This window comes from Aedes albopictus, chromosome 2 (genome assembly GCF_035046485.1).
Source record: "Aedes albopictus strain Foshan chromosome 2, AalbF5, whole genome shotgun sequence".
NCBI classification, from domain to species: domain Eukaryota; kingdom Metazoa; phylum Arthropoda; class Insecta; order Diptera; family Culicidae; genus Aedes; species Aedes albopictus.
Window position 1 is genome coordinate 69,708,189 of NC_085137.1, and position 22,538 is coordinate 69,730,726.

Genomic DNA, 22,538 nt, shown 5'->3' on the forward strand with positions numbered 1-22,538 from the left:
CACTGGTATAAGCTTTCTGTTAAGTGGTATAAAGTTTATATTTACACCGAATTTCATTGAAAAATTCGATTATTCGTCAACAATGGTTTTAATCTTAATTTTAACCATCGTAATCATAATTTGAACCAATTTTAATCTTAATTTGAACTACTGGCGGCAGCAGCTCAAGCATCTCCCACAACAGCCAATTTCGTGCTGAACAATAGGAAAACACATGGATCTGCTAATTCCCATAACTATTTTTCATTAGGCAGTGGAATTTCAACTGAGAATGTTTTAAACTCCTCAGGAACTTGGAAACTAAATTTGGAATTTTTCATCCTCCAAGAGTAAACAAAACAACACTGGAAGCTCGCCCCCGTTTACTAGTTCAAATTTAGATTACAAATGGTTCAACTTAAGATAACATTCTTCAAGTAAGAATTACTTAAATTTGATAATTTTATGACAAATAATGTGGAATATTATTCGGTTGGTCGATTCTACGATAAAAAAGCTTTTATTTGACGTATTCACATATTGCGTGTGATACAATGCATGAGCTGTACGAGTGCATCGAAAATGTGCTTTCTCTGGGGCGAAATGGGTGAAATCACAGTGATTTTTCAATTGTCTGTTTTCCATGGCAAAAACGCTTTTTTTAATGCTATTAAAGTCCATGTTATCAGGTTATATTACGGAAAGCTGTTTAACATCTTTTTCGGGACAATATTTGCCTAAAAAGTACGTCGTTTTATTGAATTTCGAAATGGTTCAAATTAAGATTACAATTTGACTAGTTCAAAGTTTGATTTCTTACCAAGAAACGACATTTTTTTCAACTTTGATCGAATTTTTTCACTAATTCCTTCATTTTTAGAGATAATATGTACATTTTGCCGAATTTTTGGGATTTACCTAAAGTTGCCACATGACTCGAACTCTTGCCCCACAATTCGAACTTTTGCCCCACTATGTGTAAAATATGACTCCCAAATCTATTTTGAAAAAAAAGTTATACATGTTAAACCATCTTCAAGATATACCTAGTTACGCCCCAAAATAAAAGACCGAATTCGAATTCATTACAATTCCAATCCATGCGTTGGAAGGACCATCACAAATTAAAATTTTTTGATCAAAAATCAACATTTTGTCATAACTTTTCGAAATATTGATCGATTTTCATAATTTTTGAAGTGAAAGACTTTTATTCAAAAAGGCTCCGAACCAGTGCTGGAAATTTCATTTCGTCATATCAAAATTCAATCACCTATAGCTCATGAATCTGAGAATATGGTATATGACAAACTTGTGCAGCTAGACCTGTTCTGCAAGAAGGCACGGAAAAATCACTATTTTTCGAATATTTAATGTAAATGTCACGGACTACCTTTGAAAAATGCCAAATGATATTCACCGTGAATATCATTGCCATTTTTTGAAGGTAGTCCGTGACCGTGACATTTATCTTAAATATTCGAAAAATAGTGGTTTTTCCGTGACTTTCTTGCAGAACTGGTTTAGCTGCACAAGTTTGTCATATACCATATTCTCAGGTTCAGCTTCTAAAATGAGCTATAGGTGATTGAATTTAGATATGACGAAATGAAATTTCCAGCACTGCTCCGAACAACCTTGCCCCACTCGAACTTTTGCCCCACTTTACTCTATACTATGAGTCGTAAGAAGGAACGAGCAATAGGCCAATTACTTTTTAACGAATGGAGATATCGCAATTCTGAGCACATTTTTGGCCCTTACAATTTTTGACAACTTCATTCCACACCAAGTGTACACACCGCGTGTTATCGACCTTCACGGATTTTGACCAAATTTTGTTGCAATGTTTATCTAAATGGAGGAAGAAAAAATCCAAATTTTGGTGCCGATTGGATCACCCCTCGGCCCGTGGCAGCACCCCTCGTCTTTGCCAATACAAGAAAAATCCAAGTTTTCTCATCCTTTCCCAAATTCATAGCTTTGAAACTATAACATATACACATTTTTGACCTTCAGCTTTGAAGAAAATCATGAAGAAAATTGTTGGAGGAATCCGGGAAAAATATTATTTTTCCGATACAGTGTTGCCAAATATGTTATTTTTCAATTTTAAAATTTAAAATCGATTTTTCGTCGAATGAGTATATTTTGATTTCAAAAATTTTGATTCCATCGTGTTTATCAGACATTTTCCAATTGAAAAAGCTTAACCGTTCCAGAGATACAGCCTGTGGCAGTGTTGCCAGTTTTTCAACTATGTGTAATAAATAAGAATATATAGTTAAAGTTTAAAATGTATCTATCAATATACTCATTTTAATTGTTATTCTATATATTGAAACATTATTTTTAAGGAAGTGTTGCCAAATATAACATTGCTTTTTGTAAAAAGTGATTTTCATACTTTTGATACTTCCAATAATAAAGAAAAAACGATGTTTCATATAAAATCAGGTGCAATTTCCTTTGGACTGATTAAGAATAGGTAATTAAAGAACACGAAAAAGAAAATATGACAGTGTTGCCAGTTCATCATATATGGGTATATCAAGATTTATATACATAAAATGAATTTCTGTCTGTCAGTCTGTCTGACCCCTATAGATTCGGAAACTACTGAACCGATTGGCGTAAAATTATTCTGATGAAATAAAATTAACTCTTGAAGCATAGGAATATTCAAAACAAGTGTGTCGCTCAAATTTATTTTATCGAAAAAAATATTGTTTCAGATTCACACATTGCCCTCTTATTTCTTTACTTTGCTACACTGAAAGACGGCTTGCGGTAATGATCAGCATAAAGAAGTTTTAATATTCACCATGGTAAAACGTGATCATCGACCCACAAACGCTTGTTGCGTGTGTTTTGTTTCCTTTCATATAAACCGGTTCAATAGCCGAGTGGTAGCCTGGTGATCTCAAGGTTCTTGGTTCGAATCCGGTGGCCAAAAAGATATTAACCTGTTGAATTCAAACGAAACTCACTCTGCACAAATTTGGCGTTGTGTATTTAAATTGACCCTGCAGAATAGCAATTTCAACCGCAGGCCGTCTTTCAGTGTACAGACTCCGTTCGCTGCACCTTTTGTGTGCGTGATATTTGCGCTAATTTTTTGAACAGCGACTCCGAAACTCGGCTGGAAAATGTTTTCCTTATGATTGAATCGGCACCAGAAGGAGCTGCGGCATGTATATCTCTTATACCAGGCATAGAAAATGCTGCTTCAGAATGATCCTTTAAAATCTCCTTCTCTCCTTCTTCCATAACGGAAGAAAAAGTAAATTTAGCAAGCAATTCTCTAATGCCCAATCTTATTGTTGTTTAGGTGCCTGAATAGTTACACCTTGTACGCATACCCGGGATGCTAGTCTTTTAAATGTGCCATCTAATCCGTCGGTTGGTCCTTTCTAATGTGCTGTAGCGAAACAATGCAACTCTACGGGAACTCCAAAATCCTTTTCGTGAAACTTTTACTTTTAAACTAACTTTTGAGCTCTTTTTGCATCCTCTCTGATTCGCTGATTTTTTATTGTTGTCAAAAAAAGAACAAAACAACTCTATTTTATAGTTCGATGCGGGAAGCCAAAAATGAGTAAGTGACATAGTACCGAAAGTTGAGTAATTTGAACTGGTGGTTTTCTGAATTGGCGTAATTCTGAATCATGAATAAATTTCAGTGAACATTTAAGTTTACCACTGCCCTTATTAAAGGTTTATCTGAAGAATAAAAAGTTGCACACCAAACACTGGTTCAGTGTGGCCAATAGTAATAGTAATAGGAATTTATGATTCTTGTTTGATAATTTGAATGATACAAAAGTTTTCGTGTAATTGAGATTTTTACAATAAAATAAAAATGTTTGGCAACGCTTTCGTCGACATTAATGTTTACATAGGTTGAATGTCAATTGAAATAAGGGTTATAATATATAAATTTTAAACTTTACAAATTTATTGTTATCCAATCAAATAAATCTATAAGGCCGATGCAAATATTATTTTTCTTTTATGTCCGAGACCTCTCATCGGGTACGAGGGGGGGGGGGGACAAAAATAAATAAGGAACAAACGAAAAAAAAACTATTGAAAAATTACAAATTTTACCAACTATTGAAAAAATATTTTTCAACTATTGAAAAATAGTTGCTTGTAAAAAAAAAAATTATTGAAAATGGAGTCATGGGACGCCAAGTTTTTTTTTTCGCCCCTTCAATATTTTGGGATTTTTGAAGGGGGGGATGACATAAAACAAATTAAATATTTGCATCGGCCTAATTGAGGAACTGGCAACACTGTCATATAATTATTTTTACATAGTTTTCTATTCTCTTTGGTCTAAATCAACCCAAATCACCTTTTAATTGCATCGAATAATGTTTTATTAGCGAAACTTGTAAGTTGGACTAATTTGACATATTAGAGAAAAACGTTTTCCAAGTTTAAAAACGCTGTATCTCTGGAACGGCCAAAAAGACCTCGGGGAGTTAAGCTTTTTCGACTGGAAAATGTCTGATAAACACGATGGAATCAAAATTTTTGAAATCAAAATATACTTATTCGACGAAAAATCGATTTTAAATTTTAAAATTGAAAAATAACATATTTGGCAACACTGTATCGGAAAAATAATATTTTTCCTGGATTTCTCCAACAATTTCTTCAAAAAAGCTGAAGGTCAAAAATGTGTATATGTTATAGTTTCAAAGCTATAAATTTAGGAAAGGATGGAAAAACTTGGATTTTTCTTGTATTGGCAAAGACGAGGGGTGCTGCCACGGGCCGAGGGGTGATCCGATCGGCACCAAAATTTGGATTTTTTCTTCCTCCATTTAGACAAACATTCCAACAAAATTTGGTCAAAATCCGTGATGGTCGATAACACGTTTCCACTTTTTCTCGGTCACTTCATATGGAATGACCCCCCTTGAGAGACCACTTAGCCTTGAGATACGGACTTCAAATTTTGACACGATCATATTTCTTAGCTAAAACGATCATTTTCCAACAACGATCTTATAACATATCCATTTTTTGCAAAATAAGGGACGGCCTAACGAGCAAGGACAAAGACTGAACTGACGAACGGCTATATAAAAATTAAAAGGTGGAAGCCACACTACGACCAACAGTTGAATAATGTTGTAGAATTTACATTCATATATTGCCAACAAGGCTTTCCTTTTTAACCCTCTAATCATATAAAATGAGAAAAATTTCTCATTATGTATTGATTGAATTAGCAAAGCCATTGTCAAGGTTGTTTATATCCAAACACACCGTCAAGACTGACGGTCCGGTAACTTTTGAATTCGGATGTGAATTTGAAGACGCTAATTCCTTTTTGGTGTGCTATTATCATCTATCACAGTGTTTTATATTGTACAATGCACATGATAAACTAATTAGTAAGGTATCGTTTGTATTTGTTTGAATGGCAGATTTCATAACGTCACTTCCTGAAACGTACACCGAATGTGGGTCAAGTGTGAAATTGGAAATTTTCATTGTGTGCTTAGTATTGATTTGTGGGTTATTGTCAATGATAGATATAACTTTTCGCGATTTAAATCAAATGTGATTTTTCTGATCGTATGGCATGATGTTTCCTATATACCTACCATAAACTGACTGTATTGGTGCTTGACCGTGAAGGTGCGCACCGTATGCCATAAAGCAGCGAATATTAGGTTATGATAAATTACTCCCGATGCGCAAGCTCAACGTCGAACCGCCAAAAAAATGAAGAAAGCCCACTCAAAAACAACCCCCATCGGCAAAGCAATTTGCGCTCCCATCTGGGTACTTACTGCTCGCCTAGACTAGACGCATGCAGGCAGTACGCTTCAAACCCCATGTGCGCTTTTGCAATAAACACTTTATTAGACGCCAATCAGCCAAAATCGTTTGTGCTTTGACCGATCTGATGTGACTTGTTGGTACAAGAAGACTTGGTATGAAGCCGGAGGCCGCCCAAGGTAAGACCACGCGGACTGCACTAGAGTTGGCCTGCCACTTTCAGACACGACGGACGTACCTACAGAGTGTGTACTCTCTCGTCTTGTTCAGTTCGACGCATAAGGCACATCTGAACATTAATAATAATCGATTTTTTTTGGGTAACGGTTATTATGTGCCAAGCTTCTTTTGTGAAGCCGTGAAAATATGTCGATGGTGATTCGTTAGTGCGATCGGTTGGCATTCACCTTTCAATGGCACGTTACGATCATGGGCATGTCTGTCTGCATGAACTTTTGTACTTTGATTTGAACCGCGGCATGCATTAGTCCATTAAAATCTTTTGGACTTTTGAATAGTAATATTCTTCTTCTTCATCTTTTAGAGTTCTATGAGCACTTCCACAGTTATTAACTAAGAGCTTCCTTTGCCAATGACCCTTTTTGTATTATGGCAGGCACGCATCTTTTGAAACATTTGCGGACAAAATTCATAGAGAAAACGTCTTCCGATACCAAAATAGTAATTATAACATCAAAAAATGGTGTACATTTCCTGTGAACTCACAATACTGAATTATCCCTATCCATTAGCAATTTAGAAGCTTCTTATCGATTTGTGAAGAGATGTCAAGCACAGTGAAAGTGTCAAGTTTTCTTCATTAAAAATGCACAATTTTCTAAAATCAAAACTTATAAAATGTTGCACACTAGACATCAAGTCAACCCTTTAAAATTTCAACTTTTCAAAATTTCTGTAAATTAAAGAATTGCAGAACTCAGAAATATTTAAAATTGAAATAAAAATATCTGAAAAATCTAAATTATGCACATCAAATAGGATAAAATAAAAATAATTTTAGAAATGTTGTCAAAACCTTTTTTAAAAATATTTAGGAAACTGATATGACTGTATCACATTCGCACTAATATTCATAGAAAGTTCTAGTCCCAAACGGTGCCAGATAGAGTAACGGTTGAATTTTTTACCCCTAGAGGACAGTTAAGGGAAGGATGAAGCATAATCGTAGAGATTTGAGTTACCTTATGACAACTAGAATGCCGTGCCATTAATTGTCTTGGTAGCTTAGTTGGAAAAGCACTTGACCAGCGAATAAGGGTCGTAAGTTCAAATCTCATTAAAGCTGTGTATTTTTTTTCAGAATTTCACTAATAATTCATCAATGTTTTCATATATACCGTCGTTGGGGGTGAGAATGGGTAAAAAATGCATATATCAACATTTATTATTCAATTTATATTTGATTCTTTACATAAAAAAGTCCTTTGATCACTGGAATGTGATCTTTGGTAATGCATGCATAAATGATAAAAAAATTGGAGATCGTCAATTTTCCTAAAAACTACAAATGTATGAAAATTGATCCATTATCACCCCTTCGAGGGGGTGAGAATGGGTCAAGGGAACCAAATTTGTTTCGCACTGACCACAAAGCAAGTTAATAAAGTTCTGGTCAAGGTTAATACTACTTATCAATACTAAATTATATGATAAATATGAGTTTGAGATTCTAGAAAGTATCAATCCACCTAAAAATGGGATGTTTTATAGAGCCTTAAAAGTGGCATTTAGAAAAGGCCTCATTTTCAAGCTTTTGTTCGATGATTTATCAAAAATTAAAATTGCCCCAGAAGCTTATTTTTTTTTTGACAGGTAATGACAGGCATCAACGAGAATGACACCAATAAACTTTTGATTCGATATTCGCAATAGATATTTCAGATAATGTTTTGAACCAATCTCGCCCCTCTGACCCATTGCACAGTGGTCCACGAACCAGATTTACAAGGAAAGATGCATTCAGCGCCTTCAAATGATTTTTTAGACAAATATGGTCTTCTACAAAGTTGTTCCTCATAATAAGGCCCTCTTTCCAATGTACATGAAAATTAGGGTGGTCCATATTTTCAAAAAATTGGAAACCAAACTTTTTTATTTGCAAGAATAACTCTAAAAGTGGTTCTTTGACGACTTTGATGAGAAAATTCAAATGAAAAAGGTTTTCAAAAGCTGTGTTTCTTGGGCAACTTCGATGAGAAATTGAAACTGAAAAAGTTCAAGCCAGAAAACCGGTTTTTCTTGAATCACCCTAAGCTAATTCAGAAATATCTTTCTAGGTCCGCCAATTTTAAAGCTACATAAAAACTGTATTCAGCAAACTTGCTTAAAATTGATAGATCTACAACTTTTCCGAAGAGTGTATATAGTTATTAGTGTGGGTCATCCGAACCGTTTTCTCAGATTAAAGCTTTTTGGTTCCGTTTCGGGTCCTGAGTATCTGTGCAAAATTTGTGCACGATCGGTTGCGTCTACACTTTGCGCATTGCAATTGAAATTTGTATGAGATTTTGTATGGGAAAACATACTTTTTTGCATTTTAGCCATAAGTTCAAAAAGTTTGTCTGAAACTTTTTAACCGAAGCTGTGAAATGATAGCCTAGGATGTTCTGAAAAACTTTGTTGAAGACCGCAAAGCGATCCGATGCTTGTAAAAATAGTTATAACCAACGAACCGCATGCATGTGTTTATGTTTTAACATGTAAAGGAATAACAATCGCAACAAAATCATGCTGCTTCGCCAAGCAATGCCAACGCTATAACTTTTTGCATAAACATCAGATCACTTTGCGGTCTTCGACAAAGTTTTTCAGGACACCCTAGGCTATGTTTTCACTTTATCGGTTACATGGTTTTAGAAAAATTCGAGCTTGTTATGAGAGAAATGCAAAAAAGTGTATTTTCCCATGTAAAACCCCATACAAACTTCACACGCGATGCGCAAAACGTAGGCATAACCGATCGTGCCCAAATTTTGCACACTTATTTGGGTCCTGAAATGAGATCAAAAAAGCTTTGATCTGATGGGATACCATTGAATTTTTCATTTTTCCATATAAACGATGACCCACTCTAATAGTTATTCTTGCAAATAAAAATGATTGGTTTCCAATTTATTTGAAAATATGGACCACCCTAATTTTCATGTACATTGGAAAGAGGGCCTTATTATTATAAACAACTTTGTAGAAGTCCATATTTGTCTAAAAAATCATTTGAAGGCACTGCATGCATCTTTCCTCGTAAATCTGGTTCGTGGACCATTGTGCATTGTCACGACGATATGTTGAGTTCATTAAAAAATAATAATAATTGTATTTTCATACAATCAGTCTTAATATAAATGTTGAAAGCGATATGATGATAGAATTCCTTGTTCTACCACAGACAAACGGACGAAAATCTTAGAGGAAATCCATTAAAAGTTTTTTTTTTCAACAAACTGCCACCTACCGGCAGGATCGCGACGAACACTGTTGGCCATGGTGCTTTGTAATTTGAAGTTTGCCTTCCACGCGCAATAGGGTAATGGAGGTATTTTGGGCCACTTTAGGAAGTGGCTAAACAATTTAGTGGACAAATAATGATTTTGCTATAAAAATGGACAGTTTCAGTACGCATTACGCAGAGCAACGTGTTTTCTGTCGAATAGAGTGCAAATCTCCTTGAATTTTTTTTTCCTATTAATAATTTCAAATTAGGTCAAACGTTTTTCAAAGTCCATTATATTAGTCATAAATGATTGCATTCATTATGTTGAATCCGGAGATATAACAGCACAAAGTTGGCGATCGGATAATTATACATTTTTCTAGAATCTTTCTAACTTTGTGTAGAATCTTTCCCAAATTTGGAGCACTGATGCACAACTAGTTGATGAACTTATAGTAAAAATTTGAGAATACATATTTGACGCCCTTTTTGAAAAATTACAGCTAGTTGAATATTTTTTGAAAAGTGAAAAATTTACCTGTCCTAAATGTTTTGACTATCCCCTGTAGATGTTTACTTGTTCATGTAAATAAATGTCTAATAAAATATTAAAATGAATACTAAAAATTTTAAATTTAAATGCTCACATATGAGTATTTTCAGAACAAAAGAACACTGTTTAGGTGGAAAACGTTACTATTATTCAACGAAGTCAAAAATATGGAAACCGTCTTAGCTATCGTTCTGCAAAAAGTGAATTGAAATCCGAAAAAAATCAATCGAGATACTAAAAGAAAAGGGAAACAACACGATCTATTGAAATGTTTGATATCGAAAATTCGATTCTATGACATTTCCCGGAAAATCATTTTCCGGAAAGACATTTTCCGGAAAACATTTCCCGGAGTGACCCATTTCCCGGAAACCCATTTTCCGGAATGGAACATTTCCCGGAAAACTGTTATCGGCTATTCCCAGACTCATTAAATGTCTACCTTTTTATGAAATGCACAATAATTGACTTATTTTGGTTGGTATTCGTTGAAGAATTTAAACAGGGCTTTCGTTATTTCCAAATCTTACAAAACATTTAAAAATATTAGCAGTTATGATGCCAGCAGTTTTATCACTACATCTTGAATGAACAGCCATTGTTCAATAAAGGAAAATTTTCAATGACAATTCTGGCAGCTGTAATTCCAAAAGATAACATTCGAAAGAAAACAAAAGAAAGGAATAATAACAAATAAAATGGTAGCGGATGCATTTTGCGCATAGTTTGTAACCAGTATACTCTTGGTCTAAAGTTTTTTACTATTTACGAGCTCTATAGGTGGGTTGAAGATTAGTCAATATTAGCTCAAGAAATGAAAAAGTCGGCTCATCTTTCAACAACGCCTCTGAAACCTAGGGTAAGAAATCAAACTTTGAACTAGTCAAATTGTAATCTTAATTTGAACCATTTCGAAATTCATTAAAACGACGTACTTTTTAGGCAAATATTGTCCCGAAAAAGATGTTAAACAGCTTTCCGTAATATAAGCTGATAGCATGGACTTTAAAAGCATTGAAAAAAGCGTTTTTGTCATGGAAAACAGACAATTGAAAAATCACTGTGATTTCACCCATTTCCCCCCAGAGAAAGCACATTTTCGGTGCACTCGTACAGCTCATGCATTGTATCACACGCAATATGTGAACGCGTCAAATGAAAGCTTATTTATCGTAGAATCGACCAACCGAATAATATTCCGCATTATTTGTCATAAAATTATCAAATTTAAGTGATTCTTAGTTGGAGAATGTTATCTTAAGTTGAACCATTTGTAATCTAAATTTGAACTAGTAAACGGGGGCGTGCTTCCAGTGTCTGCCAGCAGATTGCGCTAGTGGTTTTTTTTGTTTTCTCTTGGGGGATAAAAAATTCCAAATTTAGTTTCCAAGTTCCAGAAGAGTTTAGAACATTCTTAGTTGAAATTCCACTACCTAATGAAAAATAGTTATGGGAATTAGCAGATCCATGTGTTTTTCTATTGTTCAGCACGAAATTGGCTGTTGTGGGAGATGCCCGAGCTGCTGCCGCCAGTAGTTCAAATTAAGATTAAAATTGGTTCAAATTATGATTACGATGGTTCAAATTAAGATTAAAATCATTGTTGACGAATAATCGAATTTTCCAATGAAATTCGGTGCAAATACAAACTTTTTACCACTTAACAACTTATACCCGTGGCTTTCATGTACATAAGATTTTGCCGTAGTAAATTATTTCCATGTGGGAAAAAAAAATCACCTAAAATTTGCGCTACTTCGGAAAGCCGCAATTTGGTTCAACTTTTGATTACCTACCCTACACATATATCAGACGCGAACAAAAAAAAACAAAAATAAAACGTTGATATGAAAAAATAAATGAGAGACGAAATGTTATATCACAGAGAAACAGACGTCACACTCCACTCGCTTCCCATCGATCTCCTTTTTAACGGTTGATTCAAATTTTCGGTAGTAGGTCGATTGACCACTGGCTGCGCTGGAATCGTTTTTGCTCCTGTTTGACGTTTGGTCACTACTGCCACCTAGTGATTGCCCGGCCAAGCACAGTACGCTTAGCATTGGGTGGTTATGTTTTGTTGACGATGTTTTTCAATGAAATTTGTTCTAAAAGTTACGTCTGTTTCTCTGTGGTTATATTTAAAAAATGGGGATGACAATGAATGACTATAAAGCCTGTATCCGCAATAATCGGGACACAGAAGTACGGCTGTAGCTCTGTAATGAATCGGTAAAATTGGCCAAATATTTGACTGAGAACTCTCTGGTGCATGTTAATTATTTGTGCCAAATTTCATAAAAATCGATTCATTACTTTTAACTGTGGATGAAAAACAAATAGACGTGGTTTTAAGGACAAACGTCATGAAATCCCGCTTCAACAGTACATCAGAACTTAAAACGCACAAATCTCTCGAAGCAAGTTTCAAACAACAGTGCATTTTATTATTCTGTGCTTGCTCACTTGTAATAAGCTTAAAATAAGAAGCTCAGGTACGCTGGTTTTGTTGAAGAGATTTGTGCCCTCGAAATCGTGAGTAGGTGTCAAAGTCGGCCATTGGGGCGGCCATTTTGGGATTCTAACAAGTCTGTCCTTAAGCATTATGTACAATCATGACCAATTTTCATTCGCATAATAAATCGTTCTTTTACGCTGCAGTTCAAAGTTCTGTGATGATAATTATGAAATTTTGTTGGCAGTTATGATACTTATAGAGACACTTTCTTGCAAAATTTCATCAACTTTGGTCATTTGGTTTGGAAGCTACTGGTGTTGATAGGGGGAGTGTTAGTGAAAATTTTTCGTGTTATTCATGTGCGATCTTTGCCTATACATAACTTTTGAATTTTTTTGTCAATTTTCATGAAATGTTCACAGAAGGTAATCAATTATGTGTATATTATGCCTGCAAAATTTGATGATTATTGGTATAGTACTTTCAATCGTACAATCAAAACAAAAAAGGGTGCTGACTAATTGCTGTCTGAGGGGTTAAAATCAAGTTCAATCCCAATACATGTTTCGATTATAAAATTGTTGATAGTTCATCAATTTTATTACCCATGCAACAATTGTAGATTGAGAGGTTTGTGTTAAAAATTTCAGCTATTTTCTTTACCAAATTCAAAAGTTACAGCGCTGACAAGCAAAAGTAGGGGCTGTACAAAATTCAATGGCGCACATTCTACTCTTTCATTGCTACAAACAAAAAGCACTGCACCGATTTACATGAAATTTTGCAAGTGTAATGAACACATCTTAAGATGTTATTAGGCCAAATATGAGCGATTTTAATCTGTATATTGCAGAGTTACAGCTGTATTTCTGTGTCCCGATTATTGTGGATACAGGCTTTATCAAAGGAGAGTATACTGTATGAAATTTATCTGTAGCACTCACCCTCTTATACCCTCTTATTGTTTCTCTCATATGTTCTTTGTCTTTTTGATACTGAACCTTTAAAACTGTAAATAACAAGAGGCCAACTACTTGTTTTTGCCTAACGACTGGGTGTGGCTTATTAGGCCGAAAATACATTTGGCCACATTATTACTAAGCCAAATTGTCATTAGGCTAGATTGAAACGAAAGCGATCGAAAAACAGGCCTCGAAAGAACAGCCCACTACTAGAACAAGGGAAAATCTCTAAAGGTGCAATTGAAAGTTTGGCAATTAAACAACTCTGTAACAGTCTAACTTGAAAAAAGCAACACATTTGTAAGAGAAGGAAAAATATCAGATAGAGTTAATAGTTTGACCGCCAATCAAATACGCAGTGTTGTAACTAGAAAGAACAGCCTATTAAATAAATAAAGAAGGGTAAATCTCCAATATTGAATGCAACACATGGTTGGTAACCATGGGTTTTATTGGCACTTACTGCTTTCTATATAGGAGATTTGCCCTGCTTTATTTGATAGGCTCTTCTTTCTAGTTACAGGGTTGTTACATCAGCGCGGATTTTGCGAGATTCGCGGATTTCGCGATTTTCGCGGTTTTGGCGCGGATTTGCCCCTAGATTTCGGCCCTCGCGCGGTTTTGGCGCGGAATTGGTTTTGCTGTTCCGTCATGCAAATTTTGTTGAATTTTGAACATGATTTTAGTCTGATTTACATCATAGTTTTTATCGTGTGAGATTGTCTTCTTTCTATCTACCAACCAGCGTTTGAAGAATTCCCTCGACGAACTTTGTTCTGTGAATCTTGCATATGAAAATACTAAGAGTTAAGCCATGATAGTGCTTGAAATAACTTTTATTCCCGTTGATATGAATCCTAGAGCCTAGAGGCAATATGTTCCAGTAATAATTTAATACGAAATTGATCTAGAAAGTTTTGAACTGAACCAGCTTAGCTACATTACGTCTATGTAGTTTATTGTCGTAGCAATAAACTTCATTTTATATACGGAGTTTTTACAACATATTTAAGTAAAATACGCTAGCACTTTCTCTCCTTTATAAATGATCATATGACAATAATATATAATATATATCTATTGGATTTACAGGAATGAACTAAACTTCGAGCTCTACCCCGAATATTTCTTAAAAATTCTTTAACAAAATCAAGGAAATCATCAAGGATCTTCTTCAGGGTGTATCTCCGGAATTCCTCTAAGGATCTTTTCTGATATTGTTCTTAAGATCTTTTGAATGAACTTTTATCTTGATTTCTTTTTTGGGTGAATGCTTTCATCTTGAAAGTTCTCGTGAATTGTCGTGCCTGGCAAATTTCTTTTAAAAAATCCTGTAAAAATATTGAAAGAAAATAAAATTCTCGAAAGAGTTTCTGCTAAAGTATAATAATTTTAAGTTCCAAAGTCGTGCTTTTATGTAGGTATAACAAGCGCGCATGGCATTCGAACTAAGGGGACAAATGCGCTGTAGCTACGCTCATAGATATGGTAACGATTGATGTTTTTAATACAAGTTTCTTAAATAAAAAATAAAATTTGATATTAGGAAATTCATTACAAATATTAGGAATCCATGTCTGGAGTAATCCATCCATCAGAAGTCACTAGAATAGATTTAACGTTGAAATTTTCAGAATGATCCATCGCATATTTCTAGAGCCATTTCTAGTAGAAATCCTTATATCATTTTAGAAACACTTTCGAGGCACCATGAAAGAAATTTACACAGAAAAAATACACATAAATCCCTGCGAGAATTAATGGTGAAAACTTTGAAGAATAACCTTGGTGAATTTTTGAAGGAATTCATGGATAAATAACTGGAGAAATGTCTGGAAATATATAAAAAAAAAATCTGAAGAAATTTTAAACCACCAAGAAAATTTTCCAAAAAAATGCAACATTGTCTTTCAGGAATTTTCCCAGATTTTCCTCCAATGGTTGCTGTAGGGATTTTTTAATAGTATAACTGCAGAGGAAGGCATTTTCTCTTTGAATAGATATCTCCCCATGTGTTCCTCTTGGCATTTCTTCAGTATTTTCTTAAAACGCTGTCCATAAACTACGTAGACTCAATTTTGGCCATTTTAGAATAAAGCCCATATACTTTGTCCATACAAAATTTTCGAAATTAGTATGAAGCTTAGATTTTAACCCGACCACCCTCCGCCCCTCAAGAGTCTACATAGTGCATGGACAGGCTCTAAAGTATTCTCCCTGGAGAATACTTATCTAAAGTTTAAGTTTTTTCCTAGAATGTCTTATTGGGATTCTTCAGACATTACTAAAACAATCTTCTGAGAATTACCCTCACAATATCCTACTCAAACTCAAACTCATTATTTTAAGAATTCATCGAAAAATTTGCATCAGGTTCTGCATACAAAAACTTCAAAAATTCTTTCCATTTCATTCAGGTTTTTTCAAGGATTTTTTTAGAGATACCTCCATGATTTTTTTTTGTAAAAGTTTTTCCAATGTTTTCTTTGCTAGAAATTCACACCATTTTTTTCACAAATCTTGTGGTATATTTTCCTGAACGACGGGTTCTGACGGAATTCTCTAAGAATGCTCTGTAGATTGCTACAGCGATTTTACTAAAAATCTTGAAGGAATATTACAGAAAAAAACAAGAAATGAAGTTGTGGCAAAACGTCTTCAAATTGCAGAAACCTTAGAACATTTAGGATGAGCTGCGTTAATTTACGACTCAACAGTTCAGCTCCCACCCAGCACTCAAATAGTCCATTCAAGTTGAAACTGCCTTTTCTTCATACAGTATTGTAGAATGTTCAAATTCTATGTTTAATATATACGTAATGAAACTTAACTTTCGCACTCTCGCGGATTTGGCGCGAATTCAATTTCACGTTCGCGCGGATTTGGCGCGGATTCAAATTTTTCTCGCGCGGATTTGGCGCGGATTTTTTTCCACGCTTCTCGTAACAACCCTGTAGTTACAACGTTGCGTATTTGATAGCAGGCCAAACTATCAGCTTTATCTAATATTTTTTGTTCTCTTAAAAATGTGTTGTTCTTTCTGGTCGAAAGAACAATCCATTTTTAAAGAAGGGCAAACACCAGATAGAATTAATAAATTGGGCGCGAATCAATTCTGTAACGTTACTTCGTTGGAAAGAACAGACTGTAAATTGAAGAAGGGCAAATCTGCTATTGTCGCTGATAGACATATTGATGCGTTGTATCGATTCTCTCATTCCGGCAAATGACAAGGAAGGGTTTTGATGTTACAGTGATTTTGAAAGTTGTCGCCATATTTTCAAAAAATATATATATCGCACACTGCTGGTTAATGATGGTCCATGGCACTCATGAATGAATCCTACGGAGCTCCATCTCTCGCACTAATTGTTGACGCTGGTAGATTTATCTGCTCGTTAATAACACACATAATTTGTTTACCACAAAATATTTCTTCCATCACGTATTTGCATCGCATGTTCAGATCGTTTCCACAAGGGTACAACTTTCTCATTATCCACATGATATTTACCATTTTAAACATCGCACTGAACGGGAATTTCTCTGGAAAAAAAAATATCAACACACGTGCTCGCGCACGCCTTCACTTTCCGATTGTCGCACAAAACGGTTCTCGCGTCCTCGCCGTCGCCGATTATTCGAAATACTGCGAAATTTACAACTCGTTGACGTCGACCGTCCCGTCCGACCGATCGATCGCTGGCTGGTTGGCGTTGTCTGTGCTCACCGTTTCAAGTGCAATCAATGACTGGCGGCGGTGGCGCGGAGGTACCCCAAGATCACTTGGTGGTTGGGGTCTCTGTCTCTCTCTGTGGCACGGTCGAGACCAATAATAATAATTGTCCGGCAGTATGTGCAAAAGAAGCGCATTGCCATTGCGCTTGCCGTCACCGGCACCATCACCACCGCTCAGGTTCACCGGATTGGACCGTCGTCGATCAACCCCAAAATATGTATGTACGTACGATCCAATGGGCGATGGGGCAGACTGGTGCAGAACATGATTGGAACCGATTTGTATTGGATGGTTATGATGTTCATGCATACATAATAATTGACGACATGAATATAAGCCAATGCACAGTAACGTCTGAAACTAGATGAAACGATAAGAAAATCCGACGGATCTTCTGGATTTTCTGGATCTGGCGATATCAACAGTTTATGGGGGTTTATCCTTCAAACAGTGGTAACAACAGCTCAAGATGTGATAGTACCGCTCAGCGACGTCAACGCAAAATGATTGGTTGGACGAGGATTGCCAACGAGTGACGAACGAGCTGAATGTTGTCCAGAAGTTGGAAGCTTGTAGCTCAAACAGGCTCAACGGAGAGCGGAAGATGGAAGCGGAGGATGGCAAGAACAGAAAAGAAACGAATCAACCGCAGCCAGAAACGGCAGCACGAAGGGTGATTGCTGAAGCGCAGGAAAGTATGGATAGAAACGACATGCGGAGGTTTTATGCAGTTCGCGATGGTATGCTGCACAAGACTGCGCCGGGACCGGGAAAGATATGTTCTAACAGACAAAACAATGGTGGCAGCCATGCGGAAGGGCTCCACGATTTGTCAAATGGTAATAATGAAGGTACACCCAGGAGAAGGATTAACTTAGTTGCTGACAGTTAATCAGGCGAGCCAGCAACACTGGATGAGGATAAGAAGGCAGGACGAGACCCCTGTCGAATTGCTTAAACGAAAAAGTGAGCATCTACATCAAGCAATCCAGAGGGGCCATATAGCCGATGGGGTAAGCGCACGGGTATTCAGCATGACCACGCTAAGGGTGGCGGGTTCGATTCTCGGTCAGTGCACGATCTTTTCGTAAAGGAAACGTCCTTGACTTCCTTGAGCATAGAGTATCTTCAGCCTTCCATACGATATATGTGGTATATACATGCAAAATGGTCATTGGCAGAAGAAGCTCTCAGCTAAAAACTGTGGAAGTGCTCATAAAAAAAACACTAAGCTGGTATCAGTAGGTCAGCTCTAGAGGTACGTTCTTTTCAATTCGACATACAGGATACTGTCGTGTGTCCTGTTTAGCAGGCTAAGACATAGGACCTCTTGAGGAGTCCTTCGTCGGCGAATGCCATGCTGGCATACGATTCGCACGAATGTATCTAGATTTTTCTTCAGAGATTCATAAGAACAATCCTTTCAGTAATACTAGTGTAGTAGCAAACCTTCTTTTAGAAGTTACTCCGGGTATTCCTCTATGTATTTCCCCAGAATTTTTTGCAGGATTTTTTCCAAGGATAACCTTAGAAATTCCTCCAGAAGTATGTGCTAGGAATTTCTACAGGAACTCCTTTAGAAATTTCACGAGCTACTCTTCCACGGATCTTTACAGAAGTTTGTGTGTGTGTTTCTCCAGGTATTTTTACAGGGATTTCATCAGAGATACGTCCACGGATTCCTCCAGGAATAGTTTCTAAAAATCCTTCAGGAAACTTCCTATCTACAGTAATAATCTGTGTAAAAACTATTGCTGGAACTGCATTTTTTAAAGAATCTCTAGGAATTCCTAGAAGAATCGCTAAGCATTCCTCAGAAATTTGTGAAGAAACACATAAAGGAATGCAAGTAAGAATTTTTGAAGCAATCCTGGAAGAAATTCCCTGAGAAACTCCTGAACAAATACAGGGATAGGAATACATTCAAGGAATTCCTGCAATATTTTCCATTCTGTAAAAATGAAGATGAATTTCTGACGGTGTCCCTGGAGACAATGGTGTAGAAAATTCCACATAAATGTTTTCATTATATATTTTTTTAGATGTAGGATAATTTTTTTTAAATGAAATGAGTTCTATTTTTTAAAGAGAATTGTCGTTCAATTATTTTGGTTAGCTTAAAATAAGATTCATTTTTTTTTTTGCAGATTAAGATAGCGGAAGTTTTATAAGAGCATGTTATAGATTGTTTTGAGAAGCGAAAAAATGGCCACATACACAATTCCTAAATAACGATATGCGTTATTTATTCTAGTGACATCGTTGAAAAAAAAATAAACGCTATGAAAAATAAATTGGAAATGTTAAACGTTCGTTTTTGGATAATGATCGTTTTAGCATCATAATTTGAAGTCCGTATCTTAAGTCTAAGTGGTCCGTCAAGGAGACTTAAGTTCACATAAATTGTTCTTCTTCTACATCTTTATGGCTCTACGTCCCCACTGGGACTTGGCATGCCTCGCTTCAACTTAGTGTTCTTTGAGCACTTCCACAGTTATTAATAAAAGAGCTCTCTTTGCCTGCCATTGCATGAATTTGTATATTATGAGGCAAGTACAACGATACACTATGCCCAGGGAGTCGAGAAAATATTCCCGACTGGAACGTGAATCGAACCCGCCGTCTCCAGATTGTCAACCCATAGCCTTAACCAATAGGCTAACTGGAGATCTCAGTTGTATGGGGTTCAAAATAAATGTTTTTTTTTTCGATATCTCTACTAGTAACTAAAAATTACATATGTGCAAATTATACGATAGTTATTTTGACAATAACTCTGAAACAAGTAGAAATGTCGCAATTCTGAACACATTGTTGGCCCTACAGGGTTCTAAAATAATCGGTTATATTGTAATCGAGTATTTTTCGACGAAAAATATCATGTTTTTTGAGTACCAATGGTGCTGCACCATCAGAGAAGAGAATTTGTCTATCAAAAGAGACACAAAAAAGCAACAAAGAAAGCGCGGCAATTACTATTTATCCCAACTTTACATAACAGATAATGACATGATCTCGATTTTTTTTTGTTGGTGACAAAACAGAAGCTAAATTTGTTGCGTACTTTTCAACTCGTGAATAATCGATTATTACTAACCCACAACCGAACCTTTTGATGGTAGATTTTCAACAGCGTTGCAGTGGTTTACCGACTCGCAGTTACCCCTCGAAAATCGCGATGCAAGGCTTAGAAATCTCTTAACTCACGATGTACAATCTTTCTCCTATTCTGTTCAAGTTAGGACAAACCTATGTCGCATTGGGTGGATTGTCGCAACAAAATCAGGTTACGACATTGCACAATGGTCCGTGGGCCGTATTCAAATGGAAAAAATAATAACGCCTAAATTATTAGTTTTAGCTATATGCAGTCTTCGGGAAAGTTTCTTTTTATTTTTTGAACATTTTTTTTCAATGACGTGAAATTAGGGTGGTCCAAATGGTTCTCAAGGTAAAAATGTCAACTTTTCATTGTTACCATACAGAGCAACAGAATGTTCTACAAAGTTGAAAATCACTCAATTCTGACTAACTTTGCCGAAGAAACCGTATCACTTTCTCTTATGATTTCAGAGATATCAATTTTTGAAGAAAATTTTTTTTCCAAAGACAGCAAAGTTCTATATCCACAATTTTAAAAGTTATTCATGGTTTTCTTCTAAAAATGGTTTATTTTTGATACTCAATATATACTCAATATCTCAGAATGACGCAAATCGATTTCAAATCTTAAGGTCTTGTTCGAAAGATCGTATTTTCATCTTTCAATGGAGAAAAACGAAAAAAGGTGTTTTTCGTTTAAAGCGTTTAAATTAAATTAAAGAATATAGAATTTTTCATACAAAAAAGGCTCTAAGAATGAAAATATAAGAGATACGAATTTGTCGTCTTCGACAAAAATGTGTGATATTAAAAGTATAAAAAGTGTTCTGAACAAAGTGTTCCGAAAAAATCAACCAATCAATACATATTGGAAGAAAACCGTTTCTTCCTAGAAAATTAGACCAGGAACTAAAATCTCTTAGAAATACGACCCACGGACCATTGTGCATTATCATTATTGTTGCAAAATGACTGAAATTTAATTCAGTGTGCTCCATACAATTTTTGAGAACTTCAGGCCCCTTGAGTAACCACTTAGATAAGATACGGACTTCAAATTTTGACACAATCTTTTTTTAGCTAAATCGTTCATTTTCCAATAACGAACTGTTAACATTTCTTCTTTTGAAAAAAAAACCAAAATGTCGTAGTGTCAAGTCAATATGTAAATATTGTACAGTAAATAGATCATTGTACGATGCATATTGCAATGCCACAAAAATATTGGAAATGCCCGACACTCAAACATATAAACATCTTCTTTGTTTACTGGATAGTATCGTCAATCACCAATTAACGCACAAATGGACCAGTCTATCGTACATACATATGTACAACTCTTCTAGTACCACTGCTGCAGGCGTCATCATTGCAGCACAGTCACATTGCCGCCCCACACCATCCCGCGGATTCTGTTGATCATACGCTCTAGCTCAACAAGCAATCGAACATGCATGGTGGCATGGCGCATAAACATCGTCTCCTTCATACAATTGCGGGGCCTCTGTATCAACAGCTACATATCGCGGGCGCGCGACGCATATTTCGGTCATATGTGTTGCACCGTTTTTCGGGAGGTGTTGCTGCACTGCGTAACAAGCTATACATGACCTAGTTAAGCGGTGCGATCCATCATATGTTTACGTGTTGGGGAATCTATACCTACCCCAAAAGTACGGACTACTCGAGCATCCAGAATAGCCTTGGGAAGATACATTGGATTACGGAGACACGTTTTGAACGGCGATAGGATCGCATTCGGGATTGACGGACTTTGCGCAGCGCAGCACGTAAAACATCGCCCACCGCTCCGCTAGTCCGGTTTACGTCTCGGCGTACATAGGGAAAGGCAGCTCAATTAGTTGTGTACTATAGCTGAATTGAATGGAACCTGTTATTGCAACCAATGTGCTGGTACATATAGGACATTGACATTCCTTTTGCCTATTTTTTCTTCGTGATAGTGTATCCCGACTGGAACCCAGGTGTAGGACAACAAAGAGAAGAAATATTTGGTGTTTAAATTTAGAAAAACTCATTGATTTTAAAATTTTATACAGAAGAGCACCTTTTTCTGCGTCACTATATTTTTTTTCAGACTTAAGAACTTTATTGTGATACCCAAAATGCTTATGAAAAAGATATTTTGATGAGACCTTTTGTCAGCTCCTCCCAGTACATAATGCGCCGAGAGGTGACAAATTGCTATCATACAAACTTTAACTTGTTTTTAAATTTGTTCGCGTGCACCAAAAATTATGAAAATTTAAACTTCGACCCAGTTTTCAATGCAGATTTACCTACAATTGGTGGGCTTCCTGGCCGTAAGTATCATACAGCTATTAACTGGGCAGTATACTGTTAGTTTATCAAATCGACTGAAAATTTTACTGTAAGCTTTCAACATAATACAAATTTCATAAAAACAGGTTACCGTCGTGCTGGGCTTCTTCATACACTTTTTCATGGTTTTTCAACTTTATGACATTATA

At 36.0% G+C, this 22,538-nt stretch overlaps 1 protein-coding gene across 3 annotated transcripts in view; it reads right to left on the reverse strand.

Annotated features, from left to right (window-relative positions):
• LOC109431003 (alpha-tocopherol transfer protein-like) overlaps nucleotides 1-22,538 on the reverse strand; it is a 111,820-nt gene that overhangs the window by 18,773 nt on the left and 70,509 nt on the right. Inside the window, exon 1 of one of the 3 annotated variants that reach the window (XM_019707127.3) lies at nucleotides 16,720-17,091. The exons of the other annotated variants lie outside the window; for them this stretch is intronic. Within the exon in view, the coding sequence (XP_019562672.3) occupies nucleotides 16,720-16,731 (12 nt within the window). The 5' untranslated portion in view covers nucleotides 16,732-17,091. Of the gene's footprint in view, nucleotides 1-16,719; nucleotides 17,092-22,538 lie in introns of those variants that run through there. 3 annotated transcript variants of the gene reach the window in all.